Source organism: Colletotrichum truncatum (genome assembly GCF_014235925.2).
Source record: "Colletotrichum truncatum strain CMES1059 chromosome Unknown Contig_0010, whole genome shotgun sequence".
In the NCBI taxonomy this organism is placed as follows: Eukaryota; Fungi; Ascomycota; class Sordariomycetes; order Glomerellales; family Glomerellaceae; genus Colletotrichum; species Colletotrichum truncatum.
This window is the reverse complement of record NW_027222407.1, coordinates 628,190-650,243: the sequence shown is the minus strand read 5'-3', so window position 1 is coordinate 650,243 and position 22,054 is coordinate 628,190. Positions and strand designations below refer to the sequence as shown.

The 22,054-nt window shown below is 48.1% G+C and overlaps 5 protein-coding genes across 5 annotated transcripts; 1 reads left to right on the top strand and 4 right to left on the bottom strand.

Annotated features, from left to right (window-relative positions):
* Positions 1 to 5,141: 5,141 nt before the first annotated feature.
* Positions 5,142 to 6,092, bottom strand: CTRU02_213641 (carbohydrate binding family 6; the record flags this gene model as incomplete). The annotated part of the gene is made up of 2 exons (XM_036730022.1): positions 5,142 to 5,583; positions 5,638 to 6,092. 2 exons carry the CDS (start codon positions 6,090 to 6,092, stop codon positions 5,142 to 5,144), a joined length of 897 nt encoding a protein of 298 aa, XP_036578283.1.
* A 2,970-nt stretch (positions 6,093 to 9,062) lies between these two features.
* On the bottom strand, positions 9,063 to 10,914 carry CTRU02_213640 (acetamidase regulatory protein; the record flags this gene model as incomplete). The annotated part of the gene is made up of 2 exons (XM_036730023.1): positions 9,063 to 10,116; positions 10,169 to 10,914. The coding sequence occupies 2 exons, from the start codon at positions 10,912 to 10,914 to the stop codon at positions 9,063 to 9,065; spliced, it is 1,800 nt and encodes a 599-aa protein (XP_036578284.1).
* Positions 10,915 to 11,945: 1,031 nt separating this feature from the next.
* CTRU02_213639 (MFS multidrug transporter) lies at positions 11,946 to 13,626 on the top strand (the record flags this gene model as incomplete). The annotated part of the gene is made up of 4 exons (XM_070206094.1): positions 11,946 to 12,089; positions 12,145 to 12,950; positions 13,005 to 13,187; positions 13,248 to 13,626. 4 exons carry the CDS (start codon positions 11,946 to 11,948, stop codon positions 13,624 to 13,626), a joined length of 1,512 nt encoding a protein of 503 aa, XP_070060126.1.
* A 2,706-nt stretch (positions 13,627 to 16,332) lies between these two features.
* CTRU02_213638 (tol protein) lies at positions 16,333 to 18,504 on the bottom strand (the record flags this gene model as incomplete). The annotated part of the gene is made up of 1 exon (XM_036730026.2): positions 16,333 to 18,504. The coding sequence occupies one exon, from the start codon at positions 18,502 to 18,504 to the stop codon at positions 16,333 to 16,335; it is 2,172 nt and encodes a 723-aa protein (XP_036578287.2).
* A 733-nt stretch (positions 18,505 to 19,237) lies between these two features.
* Positions 19,238 to 21,580, bottom strand: CTRU02_213637 (CAMKK/META protein kinase; the record flags this gene model as incomplete). Its single annotated transcript, XM_036730027.1, has 7 exons — positions 19,238 to 19,834; positions 19,881 to 20,018; positions 20,068 to 20,483; positions 20,532 to 20,937; positions 20,989 to 21,138; positions 21,237 to 21,321; positions 21,429 to 21,580. 7 exons carry the CDS (start codon positions 21,578 to 21,580, stop codon positions 19,238 to 19,240), a joined length of 1,944 nt encoding a protein of 647 aa, XP_036578288.1.
* Between the last annotated feature and the right edge of the window lie 474 nt (positions 21,581 to 22,054).

Here is a 22,054-nt window from a genome sequence, read left to right as displayed (position 1 = left end):
GCCCATTAATGAGATCATGTTCAACTAAGCGCTTCTTTGTGCTTGCTGAACTTGCATATGCTTGTCGAATGCAGGCTGTGCTAGGAAACTGCTGCATGCTGTCAACCTTCGGCTCCTGCCGCCGGGTTTCGTTCGTCATCTCTGGTATCATTACATACTTCTCGGGGATTCGTCCATCGTAACAGGTATAGATTGGTAAACACCTAGACATCAAAAAACTGCGTGGACTCGTCATTGGACCATCAAATGTTGTATCATCCGCCAGGAGATTGTTCCCTGAAACCCGAGATTCATAATTTCCCGAGGTATCTACGGCGTCAGTTCGATCTCATTATTAAGTTTAAAATCCTAACGATTTGATCTTCGGTTGGGTCGACGACGTTGTAACCGCAACAAGTGCCCAGGGAAAGCTGCAAGGCCCATTATAATACTTATGTCTCATGCCAGTTCTCGCCTTTGTCTGTTTATACCCCAGCTCATGTGACCCCTTGTCGGCTGATCCCGTTACTTTGTAGATCGTGGAAGTTTCAAGACACGATAGTATTTCCCCATACGAAACTCGACTCCAACTAGGCATGGCCTCCGTGCTCTTCTCTGATGAATTACAAGAGATAGGCAAGGCAGATGGGACTTTTCAAGGGGGAAGTGGCAGCAGTGACGAGTCTCAGGGTCTTTTGTGCATGCGACTGGTTCACGCTGTAAGCTTACCCCAGGCTCTGCCAATGTTCTTTTATAAAGCGAAGAGCTCTAAGGTTGGATTACAGATCTTCTGGAAACAAAGCGCTCCTGGTTGAGTATATGTAAATGCAGCTGGTTTCTGTCGTCTTAGGCAGACGTTGGGAAGTGGTCTTTCTGCCCTGTTAGTAGTCATAATGACGTAAAGAGGGAAGAGGCTTAACAGTCATGGCAGTGAAGCACTATGAAGAGTAAAAACTACTCTTGGGCGACCGAAATCTGGTTTAAGACTTGTGGTTGACCTCACATCGGGAACTTAAGCATTTCAGTTACTTGGGAGTTAAAAATACGACAACTAGGCAGAGGCAAACTGACGACCGTAATAGATGCAGTTGAGAAGACATCGTGAGTAAAGTGTTGTGCACCACGCCAGTATGATGATGGACAGGTAAGGGTGTACGTAGGAGTAACGACTTCCTGTATCAGTTTGGGATGAAAGGTTTGATCGCCTGATCCTAACATCAACCCCTTTCAGGCGAGTCATCAGCTTGATATGTTGATCAATGAATTATTTCGATGCTTTAGCACGATAATGGAAGTTCAAAAGGTCCAAAGTGCATAATTTACAACGTATATGGAGGTAGTAGAGATGCGTTGGAAGCATGTCATGATCATACGGCAGCGTGCGCTCTCTTGAAGCCATGCAACCTCTAAACTTCCTCATCACCATGCCAACTCAAGTCTAGGCTCGACAGCTTTGGCTTTGTGTAAGTGGTGGAAGACTTTCTAAATCAAAGTCGGGCGTGTACGGCGAAAACACTGGTATTTCAGCCGCGCGGCTGTGCCTAGGGTTTCAGTAGCTTTACTAACCAACGTTAGGCATAAATCATTTCCGTTTTTCCGGTTATTGGCTTTAAATTGGCTGTCCAAGATAGCTTTGTAGCGACTAGCTGAAAGTTAGACCAAGTGTCTTTTGGAGACGCTTCAAGCCAACGCTGGAACCAGCCTGTGCTTACTATGCAACCGCAGTACTTGCGGCTAGAAGCTACTTACAGCCCTATGTGATGCTGAGTTGTATTTTAGTAGACTCTAATTAATTCGGTAGCGTAGACTAACCTCTTTGGGGTAAACTAGTAAAGGCTGAGTTGCGAATGGAGTAGGCAGACAGAAAGTGACTGCATGAAGAGCTTGGAAGCATCCCGTGGCTGATCAATTTACTAATAAACCTAAACCTAGAGGAGATTTTAATTCAACACTTCCAAAGGATTCTGTCATCGTTAAGGAGTTGGCTGTGGCTAACGGTCACTTGAAGGAGGAGGGATATGAGGAATCTTACGTTATTTGAACTGACAGAACCAAAGCAAGACGATAGGTAGCCTCAACGGCAACAAACATCGACTAGACTTCTGTAAAGAGTTTATAACGACCCATTGAAAATCAATCTTATCTGCCTGAAGGGAATCCAATTATAACATTGGAGACGTGGCGTATGCACTTGTGGAAGGGCTGACTATCTGGACCCAGGCTAAAGTGCGGCTGAGTAAATATGCCTATTGACTTCTACCGTCTCATTTGCATCATCCCTTCATAAAGGTCACGTCCCTTGGTCTTGTTTGTACACTGTGGTAACTGTGTAAAGCTACATTCTAGTTGATTTCTATTCTTCCACAATACCTTATCGGTGCGCGCTTACCAAGAAGCATTGGTTAATTGAAACTTTCAAAATGTGGCCACTCCAGTCAGTGTTCACTCGCTCTTCGGCGAGATCTGTGTGCAAAGAAGGGAACCTCACTGGGACATTCTTCCAGCCAACAGGTAATCGTTTATGGGTCCGTGGGTCTCCGTTGAACCCGCAGTGGTACGTCGGAATAGGGGATAACTACACAAATGCAACTACGGCTTCTTGGACCGTTTGGTTTCAGGACGCTCGGTACGATGAAAAGACTCAGCCAGCTGAACCTCTATTCAAGAGAATTGTTTGTTGTTAGTCTGCCAATTCCTGCCCAATTCGGCAAATGCTTGGATACCGACATGATGACATTGGCGCAGCGGATCAATTTACCTTCAACCGAACAACTGACACCTGGAGTTGGCGGATGTCCACCTCCGAGTGCAACAACACTTATGTACAGTGCGATTGGGAAATTCCAAATGATACTCAAGTTCCTGGCGTATATGTCGTGGTTGCCATCCGGAATGCAACAAACGGAATGGCCGTTACCACCGTAAGGAGCGACAGTTTTGCGGTTGTGGCTTCCTCAGCACAAACGACACTGACGGCAACGGCATCATCGATTCCTCTCTTGACTGGTGCCAGGGCTTCGGCGGCGAGTGAACTGCCTACAGAAAACACTGCCGAATCGTTCCAGAGTGATGAGATTTCCAACATGTCTCCGGGGGCTCAGGCTGGAGTTGCCGTTGGGTCAGTGGCCATTTTGCTGGCATTAGCTGGGTTGTTGTGGTTTTGTTGTAGGAGACGACGAAACCGTAAGAAGGTCGCTGCTGCTACCATGGTTGAGAATGATGGGGAGAATTGTAAGTTTGAGAAGCCAGAGTTGGATGGACAACCGTTGTTAGTCAACGAAAAGATTGTTGTTGAAATGAAGAATAATTCAATCGCTTTGGCAGAGTTGGATAGCGAGCAACCGTGGAGGCATAATAACGCCGCGCCTGTGCCTGCGGAAGCAATGTGTCGAGTTGACAAGATAACTGTGGCTGAGATTGGTTAGCAGAGGCTATCTGAATGCTATTGTAGCGCTACTCCATGTTTATTACCCTCATATAGCCGCTTAAACATGCCTTGCCCATGATTGCAGCAAGCGATGGATGAGCTGTGGGCAAAGGGCGAACATGGTTAAGACATGCAATTATACTTGGTGCTGGCCAATATAAGCACTAGAGACTAACAACTAATTATCTGACAATAGAAAAGTTTATATTACTGTTCCTGGGATTCATTCATCGGTAACCCTTTTTATAATCGTATTCTGATTAGTCGAACTTCTCGCTTTAATTAGTCAAGCGTTCTGTGCTTTACTAACATGCGATAAGCTTGAGATCCTAAGACTGAGGGCTTCTGATTCAGATATCAGCCAGTTTATAGAATGATTTCAGATCAATGGCGTGATTTGGGTGATGTAGATCGAATCATGGGTGGTGATGGCCACGGTTTGCGTCGGTATATACAAGATGGACAAAGATTAGAGTCTATAAAGAACACAGGTAGTATATCGAAGCCGGATATTTGGAAGGCGGCAACTATGGTTGCGTCGAAGTGTACCCTCTTCCAGGTATAACTTAGGTATGGGCAACTCCTATCTATATTGATCCTCTCGCGACAATGCGCAGGTCAGTGAATCTACATCAGTGAATCTACAAGTCTAAGGCTTGCATAAGCAAACGATAACTAATTTTATCACCATGGGTTCAAATCTAAACGGTAGATAAATTAGTTAGAGGGAATTCTTCAGTGAGTATGGTTGTATTGATGAGAATGGAAAGAAAAGCAGCACGAAAGTTAGTCGTCGGAATAGACGTTTGAGCCTTCACGTCCACTTCGAACCCCTAAAGCCCGCTCCAAGTTCAAACGTAAAAACTGCACAGTATATAAACTAAAAAATCTGTCAACTTCTGCTGAATTGTAACACTTGCGAATTATGGGAAGTCATCTGGAGCTTGAGTAGTAGCAGAACTCGGATACAAGACGTAGACCGGGGCCGCGAGTTAGATATTTCCGTGATGGAGTCCATTCTGACATTGCAGATTCATCCATCGTTGTATAACCAAATAGTCTGGCAAAAATGTCAAACATGAATTCGGCCCTTCACTGAAGGAGCTCATGTTGGCCAAAACGGCTGGTGAGTAGACTTGTGGAAACTTTAAACCTCTGTTCGTCTATCTCAATACAAACATCTTGTGAAGGGCCGGATCCTGCCTACAGGGTTGCAGTGGCAGCCGCACATTAGCCTCCAGCACGTATTAATAACAGAGGTGCTACCCCGTTGAGCTAAACGCCCAAAAGGATACGTAACAACAAGTCGTGCACTTGTTACTTGGCTGCACTTAAGTAGGAATAATGGCATTGTTATCAACCGGGAAAAGCACGTAACACATCTCAGTCAATTACTTCTAGTGGCATTACAAAAGTCTGTATACTGTTGTCGAATAGCTGCTGAATGTCCCTTTTAGTATTATGCTGAGTTGGAGAACCGTCTGCCGACAGGTTGTCACCCGAACATGTTTTCGGTGATGATGGTAGACCACTACCTAGGCATGTATCATAATAGCAAGTGTGAGAACATAAACAAATAATAATTTTGGATTTGCCAACAGCACTAGCCGGATGGGTTACAGAACGCAAAAGCTAATTGGTCGAAAGCTAATGAACCATAAAGCCTAGACAGGAGTTTTGAAGCTTTTGCTCGCATGACTTTCTAAGAACGACTACTTTCATATTGAAAGAATCTTCAATAAGAAACCGTGTTATAGACAGCAACGTACTCTGCCTCATATGTTCCACCAGAAACAGTTGAGTTCAAGGGTGTCTTCATCCCAGCAACACCATCCGGGAAGCCACCACCCATCGCTAGGTTCAACAAGATGAAGTGAGGCTTGTGAACAGTCTGCGCCCATACCGCCTTCGACATTTGGGTGGCATTGACCTGATGGTATTGCACATCGTCAACAAACCAACGCAGAATTTCAGGCTCGGCCGATCTATCAACCTCAATAGCGTAGGTGTGGAAGTTTCCGGGACAAGGACTGTTAGGACAGGAAGTGCTGTTACCGAGGCCATTGGATTCATCACAGAAACCGCCGGGGTTAACATCGCAGTGCAAGACGCCCCATACGCGGTCGCCTACGTTGACATTTTCCATGATGTCCATCTCTCCAACGAACGGCCAGTTCCTGATTCCGTATCAGAAAATGTATGATATTGGAAAAGAGATGGGATGTTCTTACCAGTAGTTTCCGCGGTACTCGCTGCCAAGAGTCCAGAAAGCTGGCCAGTAGCCGTAACCGTGACCTTTCATATCAGGAGTCTTGAGGCTGGCTTGGATTCTCATCTTTCCACCCGGGTTAGCCATAAAGTCGGTCCGTTGAGTTTCTATACGAGAGCTTGTCCATCCGCTCGTAGAGTTCCTGATGGCGGTAATCTGAAGGTTTCCTTTCCCATTTACACGGACATTCTTCACGCTATTGGTGTACGTCTGGATTTCCCAGGTACCCCAAGCAGGAGGACCGCCCGGGTAGCTAGTGCCGGTGTCAATGATCCAATTGTCGGGATCCGGAAGGGTATTGCGGCGGCCGGTAAAATCATCGGCCCAGGTGAGCTTAAATCCAGGGACTTTGGGCACCTTGGCCTCAATCAAGGGCAAAGCAAAGAGTAGTGCTGGTAAAACTTTCGCGAATCCCATGATGGAAGTTTTCAAAAAGTTATGGATCAAATTCTGTTCAAGAAAAAAAAAAAAGAAAAAAAAGAAAAGAGACCTTGCAGGTCTGTATGGTATGAGAACGTTGGTAAATTGTAAAAGAGTGACAATAGTGAGTTACTAAAAGAGCGACATGAGCAGAGCGGTGCTGTAAGAACGAAGGGAGTGTGGACAGTTCTCTTAGAGAGAGGATACTCGTGATGTTTTATTTCAGAAGACATTGGGGATTTTCGAGCTGCAGCTTGCATCGAAGTTTAAAGTTTACCTCTGAAATTAATTCAATATGTCCGCTGTATTGCCACCCCTTTGGGTGGTGGCCAGTTAGAGCCCCTTAATTTGGCAAAGCTTCCGCTTGGCTGGTAGCATGTTTACTCATCATGTAGCCCGTATTCAGGGAAAAAAAAAGAGGCAATGTTGATTGCGCAGCAGATAAACGCGTGGAAACTTGCCTAAACTTAACAATAAAGGCAGTTTAGCGCTATTTGACTTTGCGGGTGGCCCGAGCTGACTTCGTAAATATTGTAACGGAATACATACAATACTCACCCCGTGGGAATCCGAGGTACAGACAGCAGTCATCGGCCATCTTCTATCGTTACGAGCATGCAGTCTATTTGCTGAACAACGCTGTACATAACACTCCGTACAACGGCTGTACTCGGACTCCAAGCAGGCTGAGTCTGCAGAGAGAAAAAAACCGTAGTTTCTCCCTGACGCTCTACTACAACAACAGCCAATATCTTTTCAGTTTTGTACCTTAATCCATTGAATGCGGCTGGACCTCATTTTTGCCAAGATAAGTGGTCCCGCTTCAATAGTTACTTTTCTCCATATTCCAAGGTATTCACCTCTATGTTTCCTATTTCTATAGTGTAACGTTCCGTACCAAAAGGGCTCGCAGGTACCTCTAGCATACCCAGACTTTTGACAGGACTAATGAACCTAAGAGCCCTAACTGGCTCCGCCCTTCGCAAAAACGAGGTGACAGTGTTGAACAACAAGGTCCGCTTAGCCACACACCAAGGAAACAGGGTGTAGACCCCATGTGATGTAGCGCTATGGCAGCTGAATAGGTGCTTACAAACGCATATCCGAAGGCAAAGTTGTAGACAGTGTTATCACTAATATCAACTTTGTTGTTCAAGTGACCTACCGTCAATTCGACAAGGACTTCGGCCGCTTTCGTAGTCATTGACAATGCCAACCCCTGATAGAAACTCAAAAAGGGTAAGTGGAGAAGTGAGAAATCAGTGAGAAGCGTCTTTATCGTGAAAATATGGGTCTTAAGCGGAGTTAAAGGATACCCATGTTGCGGAGAGGCAGGCTCTACAGCGGAGATACAGAATGCTTACACTACCTACCTGCTCTTACATCCGAAATCTGGTTATCCGGTAATTACACTTATTTCGGATGATTCACTCCTAAAACGGACACTAAGTTTACAAGCGCGAAGCGCATGTAGCGTGAAAGATGATAACTTTAGGTCATCCGAATGATAAACATACCGTCATCGTTGGATCCTCCTCACTACAAGCTCTACTCCCACTCTCAGTTTCTTTCAGTCTTCATTCGTTATTTGTTTTAACTTGCGGGATATTTCCTTAAATGAGATCGCTTGCTTCAATGGCCAGAGAAAAATAAATGGTATTAATGCCGATCTTAATGCATTTCCACCACATACTGACTTCAACTTGAATTCCATGGCTATTGTTTATGCTGGATTGTCCATATAGTTCTCAGTTTTGGCCAGAAATGTAGAATTTTCCAAGCAAACTCAAAATCCAGCGAGCTTGACAGATGGTTTGTTACGGAGTTCGGTGCTTTAACTGTGCGGTGTAAACTATCCCATCGGCTGCGACATGGCAACATGTCATTTAAAGACCCATATTTCTCCAAATACTAAATAACATAATGCTCGCCATTCGAGTGACGGCCATAGTATCCATGTCTTATTGGCTACTCTCACGCAGGCCATGTATCTGTTGCCATACCGCAGTCGATGGGATAGAGCGCAGAGCATGTGAATGACGCAAAGTCATCATTACCGAAGCCCTACTTTGTGCCACACAGTTGATTGACCTGGCCCCCTCGTAACACCAAATTGTTCTGAAGTGGGAGACAATGAATACCGACGGCGGACCCGTGGAATCCTAAGTTGGCCACACTTTCAATTATATTAGAATCTCAGACTTTAGAGAGCAATTAGAGGGTGAGTCTCAATCAATGTCATACAAAACCAACTGCTAGATAGGGAGAAGTTAACTTCGTCCGCGCAAATTTTCTTCAAGCAAACCGCCAAGACGGCCAAGTCAGGTCGAGGGTAAGGCGAATGTTGTAATGGAAAGGCGTGTGGCATAAGCATGAATCAAGCATAAAAGACTTAAAGAGGCGTTCAGTAATCGTGCCGAAGAAACAGACCCGCTCTTGTAAGACAAGATTGTCCCAATGACTCGTAGCCAACTAAGGCCCTTCACTCCCAGGACAGAAAGCTGCCCTCGTCCCTGAGCACGATTTTTAGGAAGTGTACGCCTCATTTCCGACCTATGGAATCCGCGAAACAGTAATTCTTACTCATCGCTGGTGTGACCTACATAACCATATGATGGGTACAATCGCATATGAACCAGGTGATTTGTGCCATTCGAAAGCTAGTTCACCATATTCTCAAATGGCCAAACAGACAGGATGAGTTTAACCATCACTGTTCTAAAATGTTTGCTTCAAAGATAGAATGTCTGTAATGTAGAGGAGAAAGATGAAATGTGATAAATCATGTATTCACCACGTTGTGCGACTGAGGAAGATGCCTTACAATTTCCAAGTAGTCGATGGGAACATGAGCACCTAGCTGTGAGTTTCCCCATGGCTTTTCAGCCAGCTAAGGCAAAAAGAACTTGTGCCTCATTTCCGAAATGTTAAATTATACGTCTTCGCCGCCATGAGAGCCCCTTTACTTCAATAATGGAAGCCAAAATCATTACCGACACCTGCCAGGAGAAGTTCAAGAGCTGAAGGTACTTGCAGCATATCCATATCATCCGCATCTCCAGTGAGTCCCAGGTCACTCCCGACAAAATTGGTGCCGTAGATCTGATTGTTTTGAGTGATATTTTGCGCCAGAGGTCCTGATGACTGTTCCCCAATACGCCTTGGATCAGAACTTTCTAGACTCATTTGCTCCAAATAGGATGGCGCAAGGTTTGAATGTTGCCCTAACCCAGTGTTGACCAATTCTGGCATGGAGGTCCTTGAAACACTGTTCTCAACTCCGAGATGCCCGGAGGATTGAAGACCTCCAGAATTGCCGCCGTGACGAAAGCTGTTCTGTTCGGCCCCAATATCTGTGTTTGATGCGCTGAGCCGACTGCGCCTGGAAGTAGCCATGTTCCGGCCATCAAACAGAGCCAAGAGGCTTTGTGCATACAGCCATTGACCCTTAAGAGCGTGCAAGGTAAGTATCAGTGAGTCGAAGAGGCGTTTAGATTTAGCAGCCATAATTGGGTTGGCGGAGTACATCTGCTCGCATACATGTACCAAAGCAGTGAAGAGCACATGGATGCTCGGGATCCAAAGCCTGGTTAGGAGATTTCTGGTCCGGAAAGACTCAAGAATGGAACATATTGTCGCCGCAGCATCGCAACAGATACTCAAGTCCGTATCAGACGTGGCTGCTACTTGCTCTGCGTCTCTGTTAGGGGAGGCCCGATGCAGCAGGATGAGGAAGTTGTTGTATGTGAGATGGAAGATAGCCTGCCATAGGTCTGGATCCGTTTTTGAGTATTGGAGTCGCACAGGAAGGTTACTGATCAAGTCTGCAAGTTCCATATCAGCCTGCCTTGTTGCATCGGCTCGTTCCGCAGGCGTAGAACGCAGAGCGACTCTACGCTTCATCGCTTTCGAGAATATGAGACATAGAGAGGTATGTTGAATGGTGAAGTTGTACTCTGCTTCACAGATGCCCTCAAAATGATGTTCTTCCACTGGAGGAACGTCAGACTCATCGAGATTACTAGTCGCGCCATACACTGTTAGCACAGATCATAGCATAACAGAACGTCTACACTTGCATAGCTTGCGGTCGACCGTAGGATGCAGACACCAAAACGTCGAATTGAAAGAGGATCCACCACAGTCGAACCCATAGTCGTTTGTCCATGGCGTTGAGACTGGAAGGCCTCGCATCTCGATGCATACCCATGCCGAATGCAGTCCGCGCTGCAACGCCTACCCAGTGCCAGGTATTTGATACAATGTCTTCAAGGTCATCACATTGCCACGTCAAGAGAAGGGCAGCCTGCAAGTATGTCTCACGATGTTGTTCGAAGCGGCAGTCGAAGAGCGCTTTCGTTCTCTTAAAGAAGACGGGCCTCAGGGTTTTGATCTCTTCTCGGGCTGGATCTAGAACACGTGCCCCGACGAGAAAGATGGCATTCAGCAATAGCAAAGACAGCGGCCTGCATTGCGGCCTGCATCTGGGAACGTGACCAGTATTGCCTGCACCGTTGTAAGTCCTCATAAAGTCCTCTTCGTCAATGATCGGAAAACCTCGGTTGACATGGACAAAATATGATTTGACAAGCTCGTCTGCCAGGGCCTTCGGGGGTAACTCAAGGACCTCGTCTGGCACCGAAGGTACTTTTGGAGCCAGAGGATGACTTCCAAAATGAAGTACTCTGTGATCGGGTTGCTTTGAACGCTGCCGTACTAAGTAGTGGAGGTTGGAGAACTCTGTGCCTATGAAGAAGAGCCGGCCGCAACGCGAAATCTCTCGATGCTCGGCATCCTCCCGGTTCAAGAAGTCGGCCATATTGTTTGTCGCATCTTCATTGTTGTTGTTGTCCACTTGGGCCGTAGTATTACATGCTGAATGAGGTCGTGAAGGAGCGTCTACAATAACATCTGCCCACTCGCTAGATCCATTGGGTGTCGTGGGTGCTGTCACAGACTGTGAACCAGCAGATCGAGGTTGAATGGGCACGTTGGAGCCATGGGCAGCACGAGCTGAAGAACGAGTCTTCCTTTTCTCGTATATTTGACAGTCGGCTACGTTGTTTGTCTGGCACCTAGAACACGGTGCGCCCTTCTGTAGGATGTCGCAACGAACCTTCCTCTGATGGCAAGTCAGACAAGCCCTTCCGTCTGCAGTATGATCGAGAGTTGGTTAGAACGGTACCCTACTAGGTATGTGGAATGGGCAATCTGAGACAAAAGCAAAGCCGAAATCGGGGGTCATACTACTTCTCCTTTTGTTCGGCAATTTGTCAATTCGCGCCCTACTACAACTGCGCCCTTCTGTCACCATTTCCGATGCAGTGACGAGATGAGGGGCTGGATTGCCGAGGAGGACACAAGGGTTGAAAGATTGGCGCCGAATTATGAGAGTGATATGACTGATGTGAGTCGGAAGTTGACCCAGTTCCAGTTGGGCATGTCGTAAAAACCGAAGCTCGGAAGTCTTGCAGGAGGCAATTTTCACCTCTCGGCAAAGACAGCCAATCACGTAGCGTGATCCACTTTGTTTTGTCAGCTAGTTGCTCCATGACCATAGAGGTTCGGCAAAAGCGACCAATAGACTTGCACGATATCCTGCTCCCAAGTGGCTACCAGACTAGTAAACGAACCTGCCTTTGAGCCACAGGGAAGAAACTAAGAGAAGACGAAAAAATAATGCATCGAGAAAATTTTGGCGGTCAATGAAACGTAAAATGTGTGGAATTGACATACATAAGAACCAGTCGGTTGCCTGTGACTTGTGCTCTGAACGTCTACAACTCGTTTAAGACTCAGGGCTTGCCTCTCGACCATAGACTGAACTGCTAGCCTTCGTTGCCAGTTACTATGGGTTCCGACGCAGTTGAAAATCCTAGCGGCGGATTCATACAGAACAAGCAGTCAAGGAATGATGTAGAAGACCAGGGAAACCTCTCCGAGGACCCGTCTTGGGAGAAGGATGAAGTGGTTGATGCAACAAAGTTGTCACCGGTAAGTAAAGCATTTACCCTTTAGTTAATTACATGCTCAACTTTGACTTTCGTAGATGCGAAAGCTGCACATTGTCATCGCCGGATTTACATGCACTTTCAATGGAAACCTCGGATCATCGATGCCATCTGGCGCTCTTGACGCCATTAGTGCTCACTTTCAAGTAACCGATCGCGTTCATCTCATCCTTCTCAACTCGCTCTTTATGGTCGGATATGTCATCGGCCCTCTACTCTTCGCCCCTCTCAGCGAGTACATCGGACGACGGCCAGTTCTCATCGGCACGTTCCTCGGCTACCTTGTCTTCATGCTTGCATGCTCGGGAGCTCCTAACTATCCTGCGTTGCTCGTCTTCCGCCTCCTGAGTGGTATCAACGCGGCCGCGCCTACAAGTGTTCTAGGCGGACTCTATGCCGACATTTTCGACGATGCTTCTGTCCGCGGAAATGCCATGGCTCTCTACATGACCGTTACTACCATTGGGCCTCTAATCGGTCCCATCATCTCAGGCTTCTCGTCCCCAGTGTCTTGGCGCTGGCCTTTCTGGATCGCTTCCATGATTGCAGGTCTGGGCTTGCCTCTTGTCCTCACACTGCCCGAAACCTACGCGCCTGTCCTCTACAACAATGCCTTGAAGAAGAGGCTCAAGAAGCAGGGTACAGATGCGGACAGCGGACAGCACATGGAACTGAAGCCTTTTGATGTCCAGAAGATCTTTCTTCGGCCAGTCACACTTCTCATCACCGAGCCCATTCTGCTGTCTACTTCTGCGTATCTGACATTGGCATATGCTGTATTCTATCTAATGTTTCAGGCATATCCTGTTATATTCCAAGGGTTCTATGGCCTCTCTCCAGCGATGGCAGGACTGGCATTCTTACCTCGTAAGTGACGTCGGCAGTACTGTTGTGCCAGTACTGGCTCTTTCGTAGGCCAATCGGCTAACAATCGGTTTACAGAGGTCGTTGGCGTCATCTTGTCTCTTTTCATGTTCGGCGCTTTTACCTGGTATCACAAAAAGCAAACGGAGGCCGGTGCAGAATGGACCAAAAACGAAATCTACCGCCGACTACCTCTCGCATGTGTAGCCTCTCCATGGTATGTAATTCCTCCCGTCACGCGATGTTCAGCGCATGATTAACGAGACTTGTCCCGCAGCATGGTAATCGCTTTATTCTGGCTCGGCTGGACAGTCTGGCCCTCGACGTCCCCGATAGTTCCGATGTTGAGCGGCATATTTTTTGGCTGCGGCTTTCAACTGCTTTTCATGGGTATGATAAACTACCTGACAGACGTGTTTCGTCAGTACTCTGCATCGGCGCATGCAGCAGCCAGCATGACACGTTCCATCGGTGCAATCACGTTGCCTCTTGCGGCCAACAGCATGTACACCAATCTCGGGGTTCATTGGGCGCCTTCAGTGCTAGGCTTCATCGCGTTGGCGATGGGCGTAATTCCTTTCATCTTTATCAGATATGGCGATCGTCTCGCTCGCAGTAGCAGAACAGCCCGCGAGGCATTTGTTGTTCAAAAATGAGTTATAGATAGTAATGTAATGAATGAGTCATGGCATATAAAGGCGCGCTATTTCTTGGTTCAGGTCAACTTGAACATTACCATGGTTGACCTCAGTTTTGCGACAAGGCTTTTAAAACATAACAAAGCTGTGTGTTAAGTTTCGAAAGCCCCATCTGAGGCTTTTAGGCAGTAAAGATATCATAAGGTAATGCATTTTTATTATTCGTGCTCTCGACAACACAGTACTTCGGGGAGATTCATCCTATCATTGTATAACTTAGTATGGTCATGCCATATAACAATGTCTTAGGTTGCCAAGTCGTAGGGTAAGTGGTCTGTTTTTGCTCGGCATGTCAAGAATTGAACCTGTCACTCACGTTGACTATACTGACAGTATGAACTTATGTGGGATGTTCTCAGTAAACATGTCAAATTGTTGATTCAAAGATGAACGAGTTGGCTCACTTGCACAACTATCAGACGCCAGGAAGCTACAAACGATATTACGTCTATAATCAGAAGATAATTTCTGGCTTAGCAGTGCCCCGTGCAGCAAGTCCTCGGTGCAGCTGTTTATACTAACATCACTTTCCTTATCATGAAGAGCTATTATTATGCTTGTGCTCATTGATGTTACTTTCAATGAGACAAGAAAGCCTCCAACGTCAAAAACGTGAGCTACTTGAGATGGGTTTTCATGGATTTCACCACCCCATCCATGATGATGGCGCAGAACGTGAGGATCGGCACCAGCGTCAAGAAGAAGCTGTACAAGCTTTTTATCACCGCTAGGATAAGACAGCGCTATCAAAGGGGGGATGCATACTCCTCGGGCGTTAGGATCGGCCCCCTAGTTCAGGAGAAGTTGGGCGATCATCAAGTGGTTTGGGGAGAGAATCGAAGGGTCTTTCAAGTAGATCTAATCCAGCCGGACAACAGGTAAGGGCGTGGAATTGGCAGTCAACCCATCCAAAGCTGCAGAAGAGTTAGCAAATAGAAAAATGGTTCGGATTCATCAAAGTTAACTGACACCCCATTGGTACGTTCTGTCAATGCAGCCTCAATTTCGGGATGCTCATCTTTCGATTTCCGAAAACGGCGGTTCTTTTGAAGATGCTCTGAAATATAAAGAGGGACATCCTTGTCTACTGACTCAATCTTCAAAAAAAACTTGTTCCTCTATGCTTGGACCTAGTGCATCTCCAATATAGATTTCGTTTCGACTAGTGACCAAAAGGTGTATACCCGGCTCATCCCATGCGCAGGATCAAGTAACATGTTGAGGACTGTCTCGCGATGTTTATCTCGAGGGCTTTTATCAAAGCGCATCTACAATGAGGTAGACATGCTTAAACAATCGGAGCATGTCGTGGAAACATTTAACAAGGCCTCGCCAGGCGGCGTGGCGCGCTTGTATTGTTCGCTCAGGTGTGCAAGAATTGCACGACCATCATTGTGTTGATTCGCGGGTTGAGCTATCAGAGCGCGAAGCAGAGCGGAAATGTCATGCTTGTCCGCATCATTGAATGCTAAAGAGAAGAACGCAAGACCGATGCATGAATTAGACTTCCTTTGCCCAAAAGCGTATTGAATTGCCGTGGATGATAGAACCAACTTTCCACATCCAGCAAAGCCATTAAGCCATAGAAAGGAGTTGGGCTTTCGAGCCAGGAGAATGAGGAGCTGTTAATGAACCGCAGACCTGTTCCAGAATGTTTCTTCTTAAACGCATTGTTGGAACTGATGAATGCATTAGGGGGCTTAAGCCATTCGTTGCGCCTTTCAACCGATATGGTCGCCCCTGATCAAATCAAGCAGGGCTTTGGTGTCGTCAATGTCATCACGGACCTTGCTGATGTCCTTCTTTGGAATTAATTGCAGCGCGAAGGAGAGATGATCAACAATCTCATCCCCATCCTCGTCGAACTTCTAGAGCGTGCTTTGTCGGAAGGGATATCCCAGACGGCGAGCTGTGACTTTCACAATGGTCCGAAAGCTGTGAGGGTTGATTTGCTTGAACTTATCGTTCTCCTCTTCAAGTTCTTGTATACATTCTTCGCCCTCGTTGACGTGAGCCTCGATAGATGCCAACATACTCTGATTGTTAGATCACGACTTTCGGCTGGCAAGTTGGTGATGTAAGTTGCCAAGCAGCAGCAGCAGCTCAAGGAGACACCTGAACTTGCCAGTCGTATGAGGGGCCCCTACAGTGCTTCCCGCCACTGACAAACGGTCGGACATAGTTTGTGGCTGTATGAAATATCTGTGAATACGAGGGGGGCCAGGAGACCTTGGGATAAACAGAAAATTTGGTTCAACAACTGTTGACAGTAGGCGCTGGCGTATGTCAAAAAGCGTCCACTCTCAATCTGTTTTGTTGACCCGCACGTAAACAGGGCAGTCTTTTCGTGCTATTAACGGTTTCGGCGTTTAATGAGGGCTAACAGCAGGAAGTTGGGTGTAAGCGCAGAGAAATGGGACAAAGTACCAAAGGCCTACTGTGTCCAATACAGCCTGATTGCATTTTCGAATGCACTGCAACGAGTGTCATGTTGTTTTCCTGCCTCTCTCGCATAGAGGCTGCCGTCAGATGCACCCTCCTGCCAAGTTACGGTTAAGCAAGTCTTGTACGGCAACTCGAATGAATTCCACCTAGATGAGCGGAGTGAGTGGTGGTTGAGCATCTCTTAATGACTTAAGTGCTCAGGCCAGAGTAAAGTTGGGCCTACTTGATCTTGAAGGTTCTTGCCACTGAAGTGTAATACGTCAGGTAGAACTTGCTGGCCACCAACGTGCCGATGCGATATGCTGAGTTGCGATACCACTTGATCAGCATCATGTACGCATCACCATTGACTGTACCCAGCCTGATAGCCTCGTAACGCCCAGTTTGTATTCTCTTGAACACCTTGGATGCGTCCAGGCCTTCCTTGCTAGGGTACAGCCGAACTTCTCCGCCGTTAGCAAGTCGCATGCTGTAGCCAGAAGCATTGGATATGAAGGCTGTCCGGGGCACAGAGAAAGTGTTGATGAGAAGAGCTTTCGGCTGGGAGAAGTTCTGACCGGGATTTCTGGGGTCAAGATCAGACAAACATAACGTGGTGCCATCTTCAAGGTACAGCTGCGTGCTAGCCAGGCCAACTCCCTCCAGGCTCGTCAGGCTCTGGGCATCGAGGGGTACTGGCCAGGCCACAGAGCCTTCCCATCCCATCCAAGACCAGGAAGGGAATTGTTTACGCCTGCGAGTGGGCTTGTATAATTCATGCTTCCACGAGAGGGCGGCCATAAGATATTCTGAATAGTCCGTACTCCCAACAGGTGCCAGAATGTCGTCTTTCGGGTGGTAAAAGGGAACTCCCCATATTTGGCGGACGGAGAAGTCCGATGCTGATTCCAGTCTCTTGATGATACCACTGAAGGCGTTGAAGGTATCTTCGTCGAAGCTCAATAAACGTTTTGAATACTGCTCGGCGCACTGTGTGTAGGCGAGGAACTTGTCCAGTCTGGATGCCTCGTCATAGGACAAGGATTGATTTGTTAGATACTCTGACCCAAAGAGCGAACGACTGATGTAGTCGTCAAGGTGGGACCTCCGCTTTCGATAGAAGGTATCGAACGATATGCGCAGACTTTCGTGGCAATGCATGGAACCACATTCGAAGTAAAGCTGATCTTGAGTAAAGATGAGACGTCGGCTCGACAAGACAGCTTCCTGATATGTCCAGCCTCTCGTCGCCCACCGGGAATTCAGAATACTTTGCTGAGGGGAAGGAAGGGCTGAGCGAAGATTGAATCGCTCATGAGGGAAAAAGCTTTGCCGTGACTGTCGCTCGGTTGATATTCCAGGCAGGCCATTTGTTTCGTCCTCTCCGGCCGCGGCGATTATGGTGAGCACAGCATTTTGATACACAAAGTCCATGTGCATGATCTGTTCGTGTTTTTTGCTGCTGTCATGCTGATTGATACAATACTTATCGACCCAAATGTAGCGGAAGCCGAGTGCAACCGTTACTTTCATTGCATCCTCAACCACTTGGGGTAAACTCTTGGGTAGTGACATGCCCGTATCTGTAAACTCCAAGAGGCTACAGGTACCTTTACCCCATACATAGCTCAGAGCCACATATTCAGGGGCCTTGTCAGTCGGTAAAGAATTCACCGTGACGACACTTCGACTCTCGCAGTCGATAAGTTGCATGTCGGACAGAGCGCCCTGTCCACGGTAGCAAGTCGGGTGGTGCTTCGCGCAGCAGTCCAGCCACTCTAGAACGACTCGTGGGTTGAACTGAGGTGCAACAATTCGCGGAGAGATCAGTCGTGTATTCCTCTGCACTTCTCGATGCCACATTACCAGGCCCTGTTTGGATATCAGCTTTTCAAGCAGCGAGTTATCCCTGTCGCCTGTATGGGTGAAGTCGGATGGAACGACCGCAAGGAAGTAGTCCGTCAAATCATCCGATTCGAACAAGTACTGCTTGTCCCCTTTCCAGAATCCTTGCCTGTGAGATTGCAGTGCGATGTGCGGAATCAGGGGGAAAGCACGCAGTTCGGCCGTGTGAACAAAGCCAGATGGCCATGCATCAGCCTCTATGTACAGCCTAGAGAAAAGCTGACACAAATCGCAGTCTTGGGATTCCTCGAAAGCCCCAATTCTGGCAAGCACAACACCATCTACGAGAGCAGAAAGCGTGTATCCCGGAAGGCGCTCCGTGGCCTGCCAGATGTCCAGACTACGGCATATCTGGCACCGGTTGGGGATAGTCTTGACTGAGGAAGGTGGAGGTGTGCTGAATCGCTTGCCTGATATGGAGAGCGATGGAACGAAAGATCGCCTCAGGAGCTGTGGGCAAGGTATTTGTTTAGTAGGATGGCCATACCTGGGCGTTACCTGAATCATGGGTATCTCACCGAGAAACCGGTTGGTTGGCTGTTTGTTGCGGAGCTGTCGCCATCAGGAAACATCACGAAGACGTCTTGCTCTTCTGGCTTCTTGTCGGGACCCGGATCTTTTCTGTTGGAGAACAGTCTGCGAGTGAAGGATATTGTCGCAGCCATCGGCGACGTTGTTTGAAACTGCCAAACAAATTGCCTATAAGCTGGGGAAGGAAGATGCCGGGCTCTCAGGTCCGGTGCACTGGTAAAATGGGGGCCAGAGTGAGGAAATTGAAGGAAAGCTGACTGGGTGTCCACTCCTTGCTCTGGGATGGAATCTTACTGTGCTTCTATTTTTTTGCGCGATTGGTCACCTTCACCGGGGGACGACGGACTAGCGTGGAAACCACTCTCGGCAAGAGAGATGAAGGACGGAAATACTGATGATGTCTTCGGCCAAAACAAGTCAACCACGACCCGTTTCCCCAGTTTAACAAGGCGTTCCACTGCTTCTAGAATTACCTTCCAGCTCCGCCAAGGGAGCACAGCCGTAGAATGGGACACCCAATCTCACACAAAATTATCGCACTTATCATCAACCACAGCCACCGGCTTTCCATTACTACCTCCATTCCGCCATCTGTGAACACAAACAGGTATCATATTCCGAAAGAAACCCTTAGATCGTTATCCCGATACCCAAAAATGCCCAACGCCAAGAAGCTATGCCCTCGCAATACGCGGATGAGATCGCGTTCTTAGTTTTCTTCACCCTCGGCGACAGCCTGGCCCTTGCCGCTCATGCTGGCCACCAGGTCTGCGAACCGACCCTTAGCTGCCGCCTGGTGGGTATCAAATCTCGGTGTTCCTGCTGGTGTAACGTTGGCGGACGTTCCCTCGATGACATTGGCGACCTCCTTGTAGTGCTCGCGGTCCTTGACGAATCGCGTCAGGTACATGGTTGTTTGCCTCGTCGGCTTTGACATGATACGCTCCACCTCGGCCTCGTATGCCTTATCGTAAATATTGAAGTCCACGTTGGTCGGGGATTCGGCCACAGCGCTTGCCGACGGTTCGCTCTTGTCGAACTCGTCTCGAGCACCGATACCGATGCCAAGGATAAGCGGCTCGTTCTGAAATTTGTCGGTCGTATCGTCGTGGCCGTCACCGCCCTTCTGCTTTTTCAGGAACTCACGCCGCTTTGCTATCAGATCCTCGATTTCTTCTTTCCGTGCTTGATCTTTGGCCTGGTTTGATGAATCATTGCCGCCGCTGTCGGGCCGTGGTGATGATTCAGCATTCCGGCTTTGCCTTCGTCTGATGAGGATAGTCTTGAACTTGTGGATCGCTTTCATCTATTTCAAGATTAGGCCTGTATTTGCGACAGATATGCAAACGTACCACACAGAGGAGATGATTCATTTTCCGGGTAAAAGCGCGGTTCAATTCGAGCTCGTTTGGGGGCTCAATGAGGACTGCGCAGTTGTCCTGCTTGGATAACAGCGGATCATCGCCTCCTTTCGTAACCCAAGGGTGCTCCTGCCGGCGGTCAGCAATGTTGTAAGGCCAATATGGCTATTGCACCTACCCTCAACTCGGCCATCTGAATGCGTTTCTTGGGGTCCTTCTCCAAAAGTTTGCTCATGAGATCAACGAAATCGGGGTTTTCACCCTCGGGTATAGCGGGAGACTCTGTCTTGATAGCGTCGTACATTTCAAGTACACCGTCATGCTCGAATGGGATTTTGCCATAGCGCAAACAGTAGAGCGATACACCCATAGACCAGATATCGGCGGCTTTGCCGTCGACGTCACCGTGTCGGACTACGCAGAGTTCGGGAGCAAGAAACGCAGGCGAACCGGCCGACTTGGCAGTCATCATGCCTTCTCCAGGTTTTTCAAACATCTCCGAAACTCCAAAGTCTACGATTTTCAGGACGTCATCGTCGGTCAGGAGAAGGTTATCAGGCTTGATATCGCGGTGAATGACGCCCTGCTCGTGCACTGCAAACTGTCAGCCCAGAGCCAAATCGCAAGAACAACATCACCTACAGTACTCGATGCCTAATATCAAGTCCCTAAACCAGTAACGACAGGAGTCTTCTCCATAAGGTGTGGCTTTGTCATTGAGTCCAACCTTCATGACCACCCCCTTTTTGCACATCTCCAGAACCATGTACAGCGAGTCTTCTTCAGGGTCATCGAGCACCTCGATCAGCTGTACTAGATTGGGGTGGTTAAGCTTTTTCATAATGGCAATCTCCTCCCTAATGAAGACGAGGGCGTCGTTGGCACTTGGACTGGCTTTGCTCTCCTGACCAAAGTCACCAAAGTGCGGCGACAGAGGCGCATTGAGGCTTACACGATGTGCAAAGCGCTGAGGTCGACGGGCACCTTGGCGCAAGATGTGCGACTGGGCCCGTTTGCGCAAGCGGACTTTAGAAAATTCCTTGACAGCCTATACGACGTGAGCTCAGTGTCAAACACATAAAATGAATGAAACCCGTACATATTCGGTACCAAACTGGTCAGTCGCAAGGTGCACGGCACCATAAGAACCTCGACCAATCTCTTCCTTAATTATGTACTGGTTGATTCGATGATGGCTCCGTCCATCCTGGCCCTCGCTGCCATACTCGGTGACGGCATCGAGCGTTTCCTAGATATTGTAAGTCCTCGGTTGTATGTCATCTTAGCTACCCCGCCCCCACCACGCATCAATCAGCGCAGCGGGGCCAAGCTTCAACACAAACACACCTTGACTTCGCGATGGGCTGACGGCGTTCGACGATGATGTCGCAAAGGGCTCTGGAATTTTGTTGGTTGAGCGACCGAATCGGATCTACTCCGCTCATGCGACGAGGTTAGAATGCTTGCTGCGTGTCTGTGGAGCATGGGGGAGGCTGTGCAATTCGCTGCGCAGCAGGGAGGCTCAACAGCTAAACATACATGTGGGCAGCGAGCGGCGGACGAGTTTCGGCACCTCCGTCACCGTGGAGCCCTACGGCTATAGTTGGCGATGTGAGGCCATCAGTGGTCGCAATCGACGTCGCAGCCATCGCCGTCGTTGGCGGGCTCTGAGGGACACCGGATTCAGACATTTTGCCTGCAAGCGCAAGGCTGCGTGAGAGAGTGTATGTGTGTGAGAGAGTGTGTGATTGTGTGAGTGATTGCGTGTGTTGCCAGTAGCAAAGAGAAGATCACGAGCTACCGTTTGAAGACGTCGGAAGTTGAAGAGCAAGAAAATCGAGAGGCGGGGTGAGAGCTAAAGCTCAGCTGAGTCTTTAGTACGTGCGTGCTCGAACCCAACTGCGACTGAACCTGAAGCGAGAGAGGAACGAAGATAGCGCCGTTAAGAGCTAAGGCGCGAGAAACCGAAAGCGACTTCAGCAGACCAGAACAACACCGAGGGCGGGCTTTTTGCGAAAACGAGTCAACATGAGCTTAAAATAATTACAAAGAGGAGGGAAATGGAGTTTAAGAAAAAAAAAATAGAGCGTCATGTTCAGCTGTGCCGGTCAGCCCCCACGTCAGTCCCGGTCCAAATCCCCGGTTCCAAGGCTTCAAGCACCCAT